The 13,494-nt window shown below is 41.6% G+C and overlaps 1 protein-coding gene across 2 annotated transcripts in view; it reads left to right on the top strand.

Moving 5' to 3' along the window:
- The window catches only part of LOC126481638 (protein tramtrack, alpha isoform), a 307,056-nt gene that overhangs the window by 231,653 nt on the left and 61,909 nt on the right, over positions 1 to 13,494 (top strand). For both annotated transcript variants that reach the window (XM_050105536.1, XM_050105537.1), the window contains exon 8: positions 623 to 1,003. In XM_050105536.1, the coding sequence (XP_049961493.1) occupies positions 623 to 1,003 (381 nt within the window). The remainder of the gene's footprint in view (positions 1 to 622; positions 1,004 to 13,494) is intronic.

Genomic DNA, 13,494 nt, shown 5'->3' with positions numbered 1-13,494 from the left:
TTCAAGTTCTCTAACCTACGAACCTGGTTACAGGATGTAACAAAACTTACAGGTTTCAACCCATAGAACACCAAGTTTACTTTTTACTGTTGACATTGTGCTCCTGTATAGTCCCCACCCAGAAATCTTAATGGGGAACTATTTTATCTCTGGAACATTGTGCTCTAAACTAGATAATGCCATTATCATTAAACCATATTGTAGAGCTGTATGTCCTTGGGAAATATAACAGCTGTAGTTTCCCCTTGCTTCCAACCATTCGCAGTACTAATGTAGCTAGGCTTAGTTGACTAATGTTACTATTAATCATCTGGATTGTTGTCATCACAATATAGAAGAGATTACTTCTCCTTTTTATTACCCTCTCTGCTTATATCCCTCTGATGTGTGGTTGCACCTGCATGTCATTGAGATCCACAAGCCACCTCATGATGGCAATATTCGTTGTTTGTTGGAGGGGGTCGAGGATTTAAAGGTTATAGTGACATAAAGAAAAATAATTTGTTAAATAAATAATTACATTTTTGCTCCATTTTATGTTTAGTTTCAGGGAACCGTAGACAGCTATGGTTCCAGAGTAGCATAATTTCTGTAGCCTTTTTAAGTTCATGTCTGACTTCAGGTTCCACACCGTGTCGAACGGCAGAGCTCAGAACCTGGGCCTAGTCGCAGTTGCCAGCTTCTGACAGTGCCGCAGACACCAACCTACCTGGTGAAGCAGCATTCTGACCCACAGATACAGAGTGTAGTATCCACTCATACGCCTCTGCTGACAATTCAGCGTCAACTCTCGCAGCAGCATCAGCAGCAACACCACTTGCAGCAGCATCAACAACAACCACAGCAGCAGCAGCAGCAGCAGCAACAACAACAACAACAACAACAACAACAACAACAACAACAGCTGCCAGTTCTGCAGCAACAGCTTCCACCACCTCCTTTCCACGTGCAGCTCGTAACTGCACCAACACAGGAATCACCAGCACGAGCACCATCTCCCTCAGTATGTGTTTACAGATTATGTTGAAAGTCTCAGTCTGTATATGCAAACATGATTTATCTATGTTTTCTTTACATTAACCTAACAAAGTCATGGTGCATGTAATAAATTCTGCAGAATATTGATCATACTTAGTTTGGATACCTGGAGCCAAGTATGTGAGACTCTGAAACTTCCTGGCAGATTAAAACTGTGTGCCCGACCGTGACTCGAACTCGGGACCTTTGCCTTTCGCGGGCAAGTGCTCTACCATCTGAGCTACCAAAGCACGACTCACGCCCGGTACTCACAGCTTTACTTCTGCCAGTACCTCGTCTCCTACCTTCCAAACTTTACAGAAGCTCTCCTGCGAACCTTGCAGAACTAGCACTCCTGAAAGAAAGGATATTGCGGAGACATGGCTTAGCCACAGCCTGGGGGATGTTTCCAGAATGAGATTTTCACTCTGCAGCGGAGTGTGCGCTGATACGAAACTTCCTGGCAGATTAAAACTGTGTGCCCGACCGAGACTCGAACTCGGGACCTTTTCCTTTCGCGGGCAAGTGCTCTACCATCTGAGCTACCGAAGCACGACTCACGCCCAGTGCTCACAGCTTTACTTCTGCCAGTACGTCGGCTCCTACCTTCCAAACTTTACAGAAGCTCTCCTGCGAACCTTGCAGAACTAGCACTCCTGAAAGAAAGGATATTGCGGAGACATGGCTTAGCCACAGCCTGGGAGACATTTCCAGAATAAGATTTTCACTCTGCAGCGGAGTGTGCGCTGATATGAAACTTCCTGGCAGATTCCTGGTAGAGCACTTGCCCGCGAAAGGCAAAGGTCCCGAGTTCGAGTCTCGGTCGGGCACACAGTTTTAATCTGCCAGGAAGTTTCATATCAGTGCACAGTCCGCTGCAGAGTGAAAATCTCATTCTGGAAACGTCCCCCAGGCTGTGGCTAAGCCATGTCTCCGCAATATCCTTTCTTTCAGGAGTGCTAGTTCTGCAAGGTTCGCAGGAGAGCTTCTGTAAAGTTTGGAAGGTAGGAGACGAGGTACTGGCAGAAGTAAAGCTGTGAGTATCGGGCGTGAGTCGTGCTTCGGTAGCTCAGATGGTAGAGCACTTGCCCGCGAAAGGCAAAGGTTCCGAGTTCGAGTCTCGGTCGGGCACACAGTTTTAATCTGCCAGGAAGTTTCATATCAGCGCACACTCCGCTGCAGAGTGAAAATCTCATTCTGGATGTGAGACTCTGTTTGTGTTCTGAAGCTGAAACATGAACAAACATTCAAACACAACCAGGTGTTTTATGCTCTTTTGGGTCATTCCACGTGAAGTGTCCTAGAGCTCCCAGCTCAACCATCTTCAATTCTGATGAATTTTCTACAGTGTGTGCCTGAGAGCGCTATGGGAACTTGTGGAAAGTTTCAAGCTCACCTGTAACTTGGTTGAGGTGAAGACCATTTTTACTGAGACTGAAAAGTCCCAAAGAAATCTTCAAGTTTGGCATTTCACTGTTCCTAATGTAAAAGAGCTAAACTCTTGCTTCTGGGTACACTGGTACAACTTTTTGTGCTCTACACACAAATGATGAAAGTAGAGTTCAGAAAGCAATGCATTTGGCATAATCTGAGTTCAAAGTGGGCAACAAATCATGTCACGAGAAATTTGTCCCATATTTTAATGAGGCATAAGTAGTGGAGAAAGTCCACTATGGACCTGGTCTTTTGCCAAACTACTGTCTGTCTGGGTGTTTAGTGTATCACAAATTTGGGCCTAGCTTGTGTGTTTAATTACTGTGCTACCATCCTGTAAATTTGCCAAAAAATATGGATGTATCAAAATATAACTGTGTTCAAAATCATGTAACTCATAATGGACACCTACCACATTACATTCATTAACACCATTCAATAGGGCTCATTTCATTCTATTAGAAAAACTTATTTTCATTTTGGTGTCTCTTTGGGTAAGGTACAAAAATTGTGCCTAAACTGTTGAATTTTTTTGTAGTTCTAGAAAAATCCTGGCATTGGTCCACGGTGACTATGCCACTACCAATCTCAGTGAGTGGTAGCCCCATCACCAAGGGGGACCACGCCCAATAGCCATGCAAGCTCAGCCATGGGTGAGTTTCTTTACTGCAGGTTCCCAAGTCTGAAAGTGGGAGTCTAGCAGGTTCCCAAGCCATAATGTGAGTATCTAACAGGTTCCCAAGCCTGAACCTGGGTATCTAACAGGTTCCCAAACCTGAATGTGGGTATCCAACAGGTTCCCAAGCCTGAATGTGGATATCCAACAGGTTCCCAAGTCTGAATGTGGATATCCAACAGGTTCCCAAGTCTGAATGTGGATATCCAACAGGTTCCCAAGCCTTGTTTGGGTCTTTTTGTGGTTCCCAAGCCATAATGCAGAATTCTTCAGTTGTTAAATGCTTTAAATTTGTTGCTGATGTCCAAAACTATTGCTTCTGGCAAACTGTATTGCTGCCCCATTATTGACACAGCTGGAACTGGTATGACTGCAATTATCTGTTATTCTGGAATCCAGCATATCTCTCTTCTAGCTGCCCATTGAAATGATTGAGCAGCTCCATGAGGATGCATGAAATTAATCAAGGCATCTTTTTCTTCACATGAAAGTTCACAGATATTTCCTATCTACCATTTTCGATCATTGTAGTTTGACTATTTTCCCAATGGAATCTTTGAACTACGTCTTGGACAATAAAGGAGTAATTTTCAGCAAAATCCATTAATATAATCAATTCTCCTGGTTTGATACCTTCTTTAGTAAACTACAAATGCTTGCTCTGATGCTTTGCAATGTAGTGGTGAGTAGGAAGGACCAAAGTTTTGTAACCGATAGTTCAGTGGATTCTTCAACTTCATTTCTCGGGCTTCAAGTGTATCTCTGTCAGTGTGAGTCCATTGTTTGAACTGAATTGTATCCTCAGGATCAATATCTGCAAAAGCGCTTTCGAAATATTCCTTTAGAGCTTCTGTTCCTGAACATACTTCACATGGATGAAGCACGTAATCCTTTGTTTCCAAATTGCAGGTGATTTTGCTCAGCAATATTTTGTGATCTTTTATTGGGCTACGTGCCAACATTAGTTCCACATTTTGATGTATTGTGCAGACACAAACTGAATGTGAACCAGCTGTGCCTACAGTCACACACCACTTTGGCCTTAATTCACAAAGTTGGGAAAATCCAATTTCTGGTCCATTTTTATTGCAGTGCACAACAAACATTTCTTTTAAGTTGCTCAGTAATAAGTATTTTTGTTTTTGAACCTTTTTTCCATCAATCCAAACAGTAATACAGTATTGTTAAGGCTTTCGTGGCCACTTGTTGACAAACTGCCTATTGGCTTCTGTCTCGGGTTCTTCGGCCAACGTTCATCTAATGACTTTTCTGACTTTTCGCCAGCATGAGTGGCTGGCATTGTCAAAGCTTCACCCTCCATTGCCGGTGGTGAGCTGGAGCCGAGCTGGGCGCAGACTGTATGTACCTGGCGTGCCAACGTCCGAGGGCTTCTCCGCGGTCATTTCCGGTGCGGTTCTCCTCTTGCTACTTGCGACGGTCGTTCGCTGCAGTACAGGAACCCGGGATCCGTTGACCTTAAGGCTTTCCTCTTTCTTGTTCAAACTGTTAGTGTGTTTTTGTATTTCTACAGCTTCTCTGAACAAGTGCATGTGATAGTGCTTCTCTACAGCCAGAACTTCCGTGTCGGCGAATTTTATTACGTGGTCGGTCTCATTGAGTGCGTGCTCTGCCACGGCCGATTTCTCCACCTCCCCCAACCTACAATGTCGCTTATGCTCGTCGATCCTGGTGTTGATGGATCGTCCAGTCATTCCGACATAAACTTTTCCGCATGTGCATGGTATACGGTATATTCCCGACATTGCAAGTGGGTCTCTTTTCTCCTTCGCCGATCTAAGACACTCTTTGATCTTCCTTGTCGGTTTGAAAATCGACTTTACACCATGTTTGCGCAATATACGGGCGATTCTGACCGTCACTCTGGGAATGTATGGCAGAAAGGCCGTACCCGACATTTCTTTTTCTGGTTCCTTACTTCGCCGAGTGTTTGGCTCTGTTACACTTCTAATATAATTTTTGGAGTACCCATTGCTCCTCAGGACAGCTTCCAGGTGTTGCATTTTTCGTTTGAGGTGTTGCAGCTCACATATTCGTCCTGCTCTCGTTACGAGCGTACTAGTCATTCCTCTTTTCTGGCTCGGGTGGTGGTTTGACAGTTTGTGCAGGTATCGGTCCGTGTGTGTCGGTTTTCGATACACGCTGTGTCCCAGGTTTTCGCCATCCCTTGTGACCAGCACATCTAGAAATGGCAGTTTCTTGTCCTTTTCTACTTCCATGGTAAATGTTATGTTGGCATGGAGGCTGTTCAAGTGTCTTAGGAAGTCACCGAGCTGTTCTTCACCATGGCTCCACACCACAAAAGTATCATCGACGTACCTGTACCACACCTTAGGTTTGCAAGTCGCCGAGTCCAGTGCCTGTGCTTCGAATTGTTCCATGAAGAAGTTGGCCACCACTGCACTGAGAGGACTACCCATGGCCACAGCTGGAAGCACTGGCACTGGACTCGGCGACTTGCAAACCTAAGGTGTGGTACAGGTACGTCGATGATACTTTCGTTGTGTGGAGCCATGGTGAAGAACAGCTCGGTGACTTCCTAAGACACTTGAACAGCCTCCATGCCAACATAACATTTACCATGGAAGTAGAAAAGGACAAGAAACTGCCATTTCTAGATGTGCTGGTCACAAGGGACGGCGAAAACCTGGGACACAGCGTGTATCGAAAACCGACACACACGGACCGATACCTGCACAAACTGTCAAACCACCACCCGAGCCAGAAAAGAGGAATGACTAGTACGCTCGTAATGAGAGCAGGACGAATATGTGAGCTGCAACACCTCAAACGAAAAATGCAACACCTGGAAGCTGTCCTGAGGAGCAATGGGTACTCCAAAAATTATATTAGAAGTGTAACAGAGCCAAACACTCGGTGGAGTAAGGAACCAGAAAAAGAAATGTCGGGTACGGCCTTTCTGCCATACATTCCCAGAGTGACGGATAGAATCGGCCGTATATTGCGCAAACATGGTGTAAAGTCGATTTTCAAACCGACAAGGAAGATCAAAGAGTGTCTTAGATCGGCGAAGGAGAAAAGAGACCCACTTGCAATGTCAGGAATATACCGTATACCATGCACATGCGGAAAAGTTTATGTCAGAATGACTGGACGATCCATCAACATCAGGATCGACGAGCATAAGCGACATTGTAGGTTGGGGCAGGTGGAGAAATCGGCCGTGGCAGAGCACGCGCTCAATGAGACTGACCACGTAATAAAATTCGCTGACACGGAAGTTCTGGCTGTAGAGAAGCACTATCACATGCGCTTGTTCAGAGAAGCTGTAGAAATACAAAAACACGCGAACAGTTTGAACAAGAAAGAGGAAAGCCTTAAGGTCAACGGATCCTGGCTTCCCGTACTGCAGCGAACGACCGTCGCAGGTAGCAAGAGGAGAACCGCACCGGAAATGACCGCGGAGAAGCCCTCGGACGTTGGCGCGCCAGGTACATATAGTCTGCGCCCGCGAGCTCGGCTCCAGTTCACCACCGGCAATGGAGGGTGAAGCTTTGACAATGCCAGCCACTCGTGCTGGCGAAACGTCAGAAAAATCATTAGATGAACGTCAGCCGAAGAACTCGAGACAGAAGCCAATAGGCAGTTTGTCAGTAATACAGTCCTTTTTTCCTGGACAAATCTGACTAAACTCTTCATCATAAAAATGTTTTATAACTTTTGCCTTCACAACCTCGGAAAGCTTTTTCCCACATTTACCCTTGGACTGTGCCAATATTCCCAGTTCAGCTTTTAACTTCCTAGTCTTCCTTACCATTCTTTCTGAAACACAAAATTCTTCCATATTCTTTTTGCTAGATCAGCTTTGGGTCACTAAGGTCAAAAATGGAACTTTATCATTATGATTTGATACATGTAATTTGTCTCTCAGTTCTTGGATCAGCTGACTGTAATCTGAAGAAGTCAAGCATTGCTTGCTTGTGGATGGTTGCTCCAGTTCACTGGGATCAAGTCCTCCCACTTCTGCAATTTTCTTAATAATTACACCTTCAACTTGACATATTTTGCACTTTGCATGCCCTTTTGCATCCCTTGCACCAATTCATTGAAATTTTGATGGTGATAGTCCAACAGCCGTTAATGTTCACATTGTGAGCAACATTAGTCTCATCATCTTCATCTAACTGAGATGTAATTTCCATTTGTGAATATTTCAGTATATCATATTCTTTTCTACAGGAAGGGCACATTTTATGGCCTGGTTTAACGTCAGACATCGTTTTAGTAGGTCAGCTGTTTCTATGTTGATTGAGTGCAAACTTTTTTGTGCAGTATGGTGTTTCTTGCAAAATGGATTGCAGCATGATCTTTGCAAAACTTCAAATCTTTGTAGGAGTAAAGCTTCATGGTGGAAGCATAGTTGAGCATTTTCGGCAGAGTGTAAACCACTCTGCCTTGTAAGAAATTCTTATTCTTTTAAGGAAAGTTCCTTTACAGCTTGTGGTCCTTTTAAAACACTGTATGTCATTAATGGCACAAATTTGTGATATACGTAACTGCATACATTAACTTGATCTTGTTTTTCCATTTTAGCAACAACTTGATATGCTACAGGCACTAAAATAAAGTTGCCGAGTCCTAAATAAAGCAAAGAAACAAAATTAATAAGCAGTCAGCTTCACAAAAATAATGTTGCAGTCTCCAGTACAGTTAAATGGTTAAATTTAGGAATGAACCTGTCAATATGTTTGTGTTTGTTTGTGTGTCTATCGACCTGCCAGCGCTTTTGTTCGGTAAGTCACCTCATCTTTGTTTTTATATATAATTTTTCCCACGTGGAATGTTTCCTTCCATTATATTGATAGCAAAATGTATATTTAAACACTGCAGACATAATCAACAAAATTTCAAATTTGAAGCACAATTTTTGCTCCTTACCAAAACAGACACCAAAATGAAAATAAGTTTTTCTAATAGAATGAAATGTGGCCTATTGAATGGTGTTAATGAATGTAATGTGGTAGGTGTCCATTTTGAGATACATGACTTTGAACATGGGTATATTTTGATACATTCATGTTATTTAGCAAATTTACAGTATGGTAGAGCAGTAACTAAACACACAAGCCAGGCCCAAATTTGTGATGTATGTAACACACAGACAGACAGTAGTTTGGCAAAAGACCAGGTCCATAGAGCACTTTCTCCACTACTTATGCCTCGTTAAAGTATGGGACAAATTTCTCGCGACATGATTTGTTGCCCAGTTTGAACTGAGATTATGCCAAATGCGTAGCTTTCTGTACTCTACTTCCATCATTTGTGTGTAGAACACAAAAAGTTGTACCACTATACCCAGAAGCAAGAGTTTAGCTCTTTTACATTAGGAACAGTGGAATGCCAAACTTGAAGATTACTCCGCGAATTTTCAGTCTTCGTAAAAGTGGCCTTCACAAAAGTGGCTCTAGCACCTCAACCAAGCTACAGGTGAGCCTGAAACTTTGCATAAGTTCATGTAGTACCCTCAGGTAGATACTGTACAAATTTCATCAAAATTGTAAGTGATCGAGCTGGGAGTATCTTCTAAACTCGGACACTTGACATGGAATGCCCCTTTTGTGAGCTTATGTGCCAAGAAAATCGCTTGTAGGTGTGTGCTTCATTGTACTCATTTTTGTATGTTCTTTCTCTCTTTAAATGCACATGACCATGAAGTAGCTTGGTTGTTCTTGATGATGAGGGTAACTGAAATTGTGAAATTGCCTTTGAGAATGTAATTTTTGCCCCCCCCCCCCCCCCCCCCCCCATTCTCACACACTCACCAAACACACTCGTTCTCATTTATAAGCTGTGTGAAGTCCACCATACATGGCTGCATCCATAAGCCCAAAACTCCTAAAATTAATGTCTGGGTCAGAACAAAGGGACAATATGTAGCAAAAGACTTGTATTTTAATGCTAAGACAATGTCCAGGAATACTGGAACAAGTTACCATCAACAGCTTATCCTATGATAGAGCTTGAACTTTCGCTGAGTTGTCAGTATTAGACAGACAACACTGTGAGGATTTTCAAATAACCTGCTTCTGGAAACCATATATCTTTATTTTCATGGATGATTTCAAGTAATGTGCTCTGCAGTTTGCAGCATTAGATTTGTAGCCGATACTTTCGTTATTTGACCTCAACAAAGTGAGAATTTGCACATCTTTTTAGAACACCTTAATATGGTCCACCCGAATATTCTCTGTATTTTGGAGTTGGAGAAGAACATTTGCTTATGGTAATGTTCCTCCCTTCTGTAGAATCTTCACGGATGTAGAGAAACAAAACTTACTATGTTGAATTGGCTTTTCTAATGTTGTCAACATTTAATTAGTTGCTGAAGGGAATAAACATTATATTAGCAGATAAATGTTACTTATTTTGCTATGGCTGTCTTGTTGTCTAATGTTTCTTCTTTGTTCCTGTATAAACTTACCAAAATTATTGGTCCAGAGTGTTTCAGTGACAAGTCACTGGCTTATTGTTACTATTTATCACCATATCGATTTAGTTTTACATCCTTGACACATTTTCTACAACACCAGTTGTTAAGTAAATGCATTGTGCAACATTGCTGCACAAGACAAAGAACATAATTTCTGAGACAGTCACACAGACCAGTGCATCTTAATGCTAAGCCAAGTGGCATGCTTAGCACCTAAATTACATTATATAGTATAACCACAGCTTCCAGTACCTTCTTGGACTGGATGTAATCCAAATTAGTGTTAACATTACTGGCTTAACTGAAATTGCATTTCAGATATTACTTACGTAATCTTTTCTGGAAATAGTTATTTACACAAAGATTTATGCACCTAAAGATTGCCCACCTGGTTAGCCAAGTGGTGTAACGCACAGCTTTCCAGAGTGGGAAGGAGCGCCTGGTCCCCGGCGCGAATCCATCCGGCGGACTTGTGTCGAGGTCCGGTGAGCCGGCCAGTCTGTAAATGGTTTTTAGGCGGTTTTCCATCTGCCTTGGCAAATGCGAGCTGGTTCCCCTTGTTCCGCCTCAGCTGCACTATGTTGGCGATTGCTGCGCAAACAAGTTCTCCATGTACACGTAGACCGCCATTACTCTACCATGCAAACGTAGGGGTTACACTCGTCTGGTGTGAGATGTTCCCTGCGGGTGGGGGTGGAGGGTGTCCACCAAGGGCTGAACCACACAATAACCCTAGGTTTTGGTGTGGGGCGGCGGAGGGATGAAGTGGACTGCAGTAGTCGTCGTGGGTTTGTGGACAATTCTGGCTGCAACGGGGATGGAGCCTCTTCGTTGTTTCTAGGTCTCCGGTTAACATACAATACAATACAATACAATACAAGACACCTAAAGATTCATAACAGAGGTTGCAACTTCCTGTATTTGTACACAGTCAACTGTATTATGGATAATAAAATTAGAAAAATGATAAATGAAAACAGAAATTTTGTTTATATGGTAACTGAGGCACAATAATATTATCTTTACTGTAAAACAGCTCTTGGATCGTTTAACTTGACAACGTGATTACTAATTTTCATGGTTTAAAATCGATATTGTGAAATGGAAAATAAAATTATAATATCAGAAAAATAATATTTTTGTGATCAAACATATGCAAAAATATCTTCAAATGTGGAATATAATTTAAGTATCAAAAATTAACTCAAGTCTGGTCGAAGTTTATATGGAATCAAACATTTCAATTGATGTACAAAAGTTCTGAGGAGGCGAGATCCATTACAATATCCTTCCTGGATGTGTTGATCAAGAGAAAGTGTGAGTGCATCTTGGCTCATTATGTTAATAGGAAGCCAGGTCTGTACTGCTTTGCGTCGTCAGGTTGATAGTTGTCATCATGGCTTAGTGTGAAGGGATATTTCATACCTGGGTTCATAGGGCCCATGTTATTCCAGATCCATAAAGTTTGTCAGCTGAGTTATCTCATCTTGTAGTTATGTTTCACCAGAATTGGTATAGTCAGAGACAAATCATATGCACATTGTACTATCAGCCAACCATGAACTGGATGAGTGATGCCAATAACAAGGTGGTGCCTAAGGCTACAGCTTTCTTGACTTATGCGGCTAGTGTTTCCAACAGGATTGGTTGTATTTTGTGGAAACATGTTGTGAAGTAAGATTAGAGCCCTTTCCGGTCCGTGAAGGATTATCAAGGTTTGCATAAGGTGGTTGTATACCATATCCTGTGCACTTCTGTGCTGTAATCTATTGTTCAGACCCAGACCATTGGGGTATGGAGGACTAGTGTATAGAGCATAAGCAACACACACACACACACACACACACACACACACACACACACACACACACAAAACCTGAGTAAATCTGTCATTGCAAAATTTTACTTGTACTGATCATTATACGGACTATACAAACATGTAAATTCTGACATGTGCTTCCAGTTGCTGGGATATTGTTATTAAGAATGCCATTGAGATTAAACTGAAAGTGACCATACAAATGTAAGATGAAAACTGAAAAGGGATCTTTTGTCAACAATTTTGGATTTTGAACTGTTGATATTTTTACATTCATCATTAAATTCTAAACAATTTTTAAAAAAGATTTATATCTCTAAATTTGAGTGAGTTACAAAAGGCTTAATATTCGTGATGAAAAATACAGATAATGCATTTTAAAGTTTCAATTTATTATCATTTTTTGATTGTTGTTGTGGTCTTCAGTCCTGAGACTGGTTTGATGCAGCTCTCCAAGCTACTCTATCCTGTGCAAGCTTCTTCATCTCCCAGTACTTACTTCAAACTACGTCCTTCTGAATCTGCTTAGTGTATTCATCTCTTGGTCTCCCTCTATGATTTTTACCCTCCACACTGCCCTCCAGTGCTAAATTTGTGATCCCTTGATGCCTCAGAACATGTCCTACCAACCGGTCCCTTCTTCTTGTCAAGTTGTGCCACAAACTCCTCTTCTCCCCAATTCTATTCAATACCTCCTCATTAGTTATGTGATCTACCCATCTAATCTTCAGCATTCTTCTGTAGCACCACATTTTGAAAGCTTCTATTCTCTTCTTGTCCAAACTATTTATCGTCCATGTTTCACTTCCATACATGGCTACACTCCATACAAATACTTTCAGGAACAACTTCCTGACACTTAAATCTATACTCGATGTTAACAAATTTCTCTTCTTCAGAAACGCTTTCCTTGCCATTGCCAGTCTACATTTTATATCCTCTCTACTTAAACCATCATCAGTTATTTTGCTCCCCAAATAGCAAAACTCCTTTACTACTTTAAGTGTCTCATTTCCTAATCTAGTTCCCTCAGCATCACCCAACTTAATTTGACTACATTCCATTATCCTCATTTTGCTTTTGTTGATGTTCATCTTATATCCTCCTTTCAAGACACTGTCCATTCCATTCAACTGCTCTTCCAAGTACTTTGCTGTCTCTGACAGAATTACAATGTCATCGGCGAACCTCAAAGTTTTTATTTAGACACATTTAAAAAACAAAATCAGTGTATATATTACCCTTAAAATGCCCTTTGTCAAATGGTGCAGGCTTTTTTAGGCTAACATTACACATTACATGATTAACCCCTTCAGACCGATAGCACATTATAGTGAACAAAAATTTAAAACCAAATAAACTAGCCCCAAATCTAGAAAAATTAGCGTACTCTGCACAGCCTTTTTTGGAAAAATATAGGTATTTTTGTTGTGTTATGGCATCTTTTAGACCAAACTTAGATTTTGGAGCCATTAATGGGCCCAAAACCACATACAATTTTGAATTTACGAAGCCCCCCAAAATATATTGAGATACCATATTTTATAGTTGCCAAAGGATTTAATTTTCTACTTTTAAAATACTTGTGTCTAAAGGGGTTCAAGATTTTCACAAACAGCTTTTTTACCTCTTCTTCTTTGCTTCTGGAATATCTAGCTGGACATGTTCTTCCTCAGGATCCTTATTGTCACTGACTGGAGGTACTGGTTCAGGTTCTAGCTATACTTCAGGACACAGAAAGTCTTTTTGTTCCTCTGTGCAATGGAAGCTTATGTTCTAAGAAAGATAGTCTTTTTATTGTTTTGTCATCCCTGTGGGAATTACCACACCAACGGGTCCATTTTCTTTGGGAAAGATTTGGTGCACAAATTCATGTCCATCAGTGTCCATTTTGCAGTGATTACTAAGCAGCCACAGCATTATAGCTAGCATAGCTGTGATGGTGTAATGGCTAGCATACATGCACAGTAAGCAAGGAGACCCAAGGCCTGGCCATGGCACAAATTTTTGTTCATTTCTTCAGCTTCCATCATTATCACAGATAAATATGAGACTCATATGTCTCAAGGAAAATTTAAT

The sequence above is a fragment of the Schistocerca serialis genome, chromosome 5 (assembly GCF_023864345.2).
Source record: "Schistocerca serialis cubense isolate TAMUIC-IGC-003099 chromosome 5, iqSchSeri2.2, whole genome shotgun sequence".
Classification (NCBI taxonomy): Eukaryota; Metazoa; Arthropoda; class Insecta; order Orthoptera; family Acrididae; genus Schistocerca; species Schistocerca serialis.
Note: the sequence above shows the minus strand (reverse complement) of the source record. Positions and strands in the feature narration are given on the sequence as shown.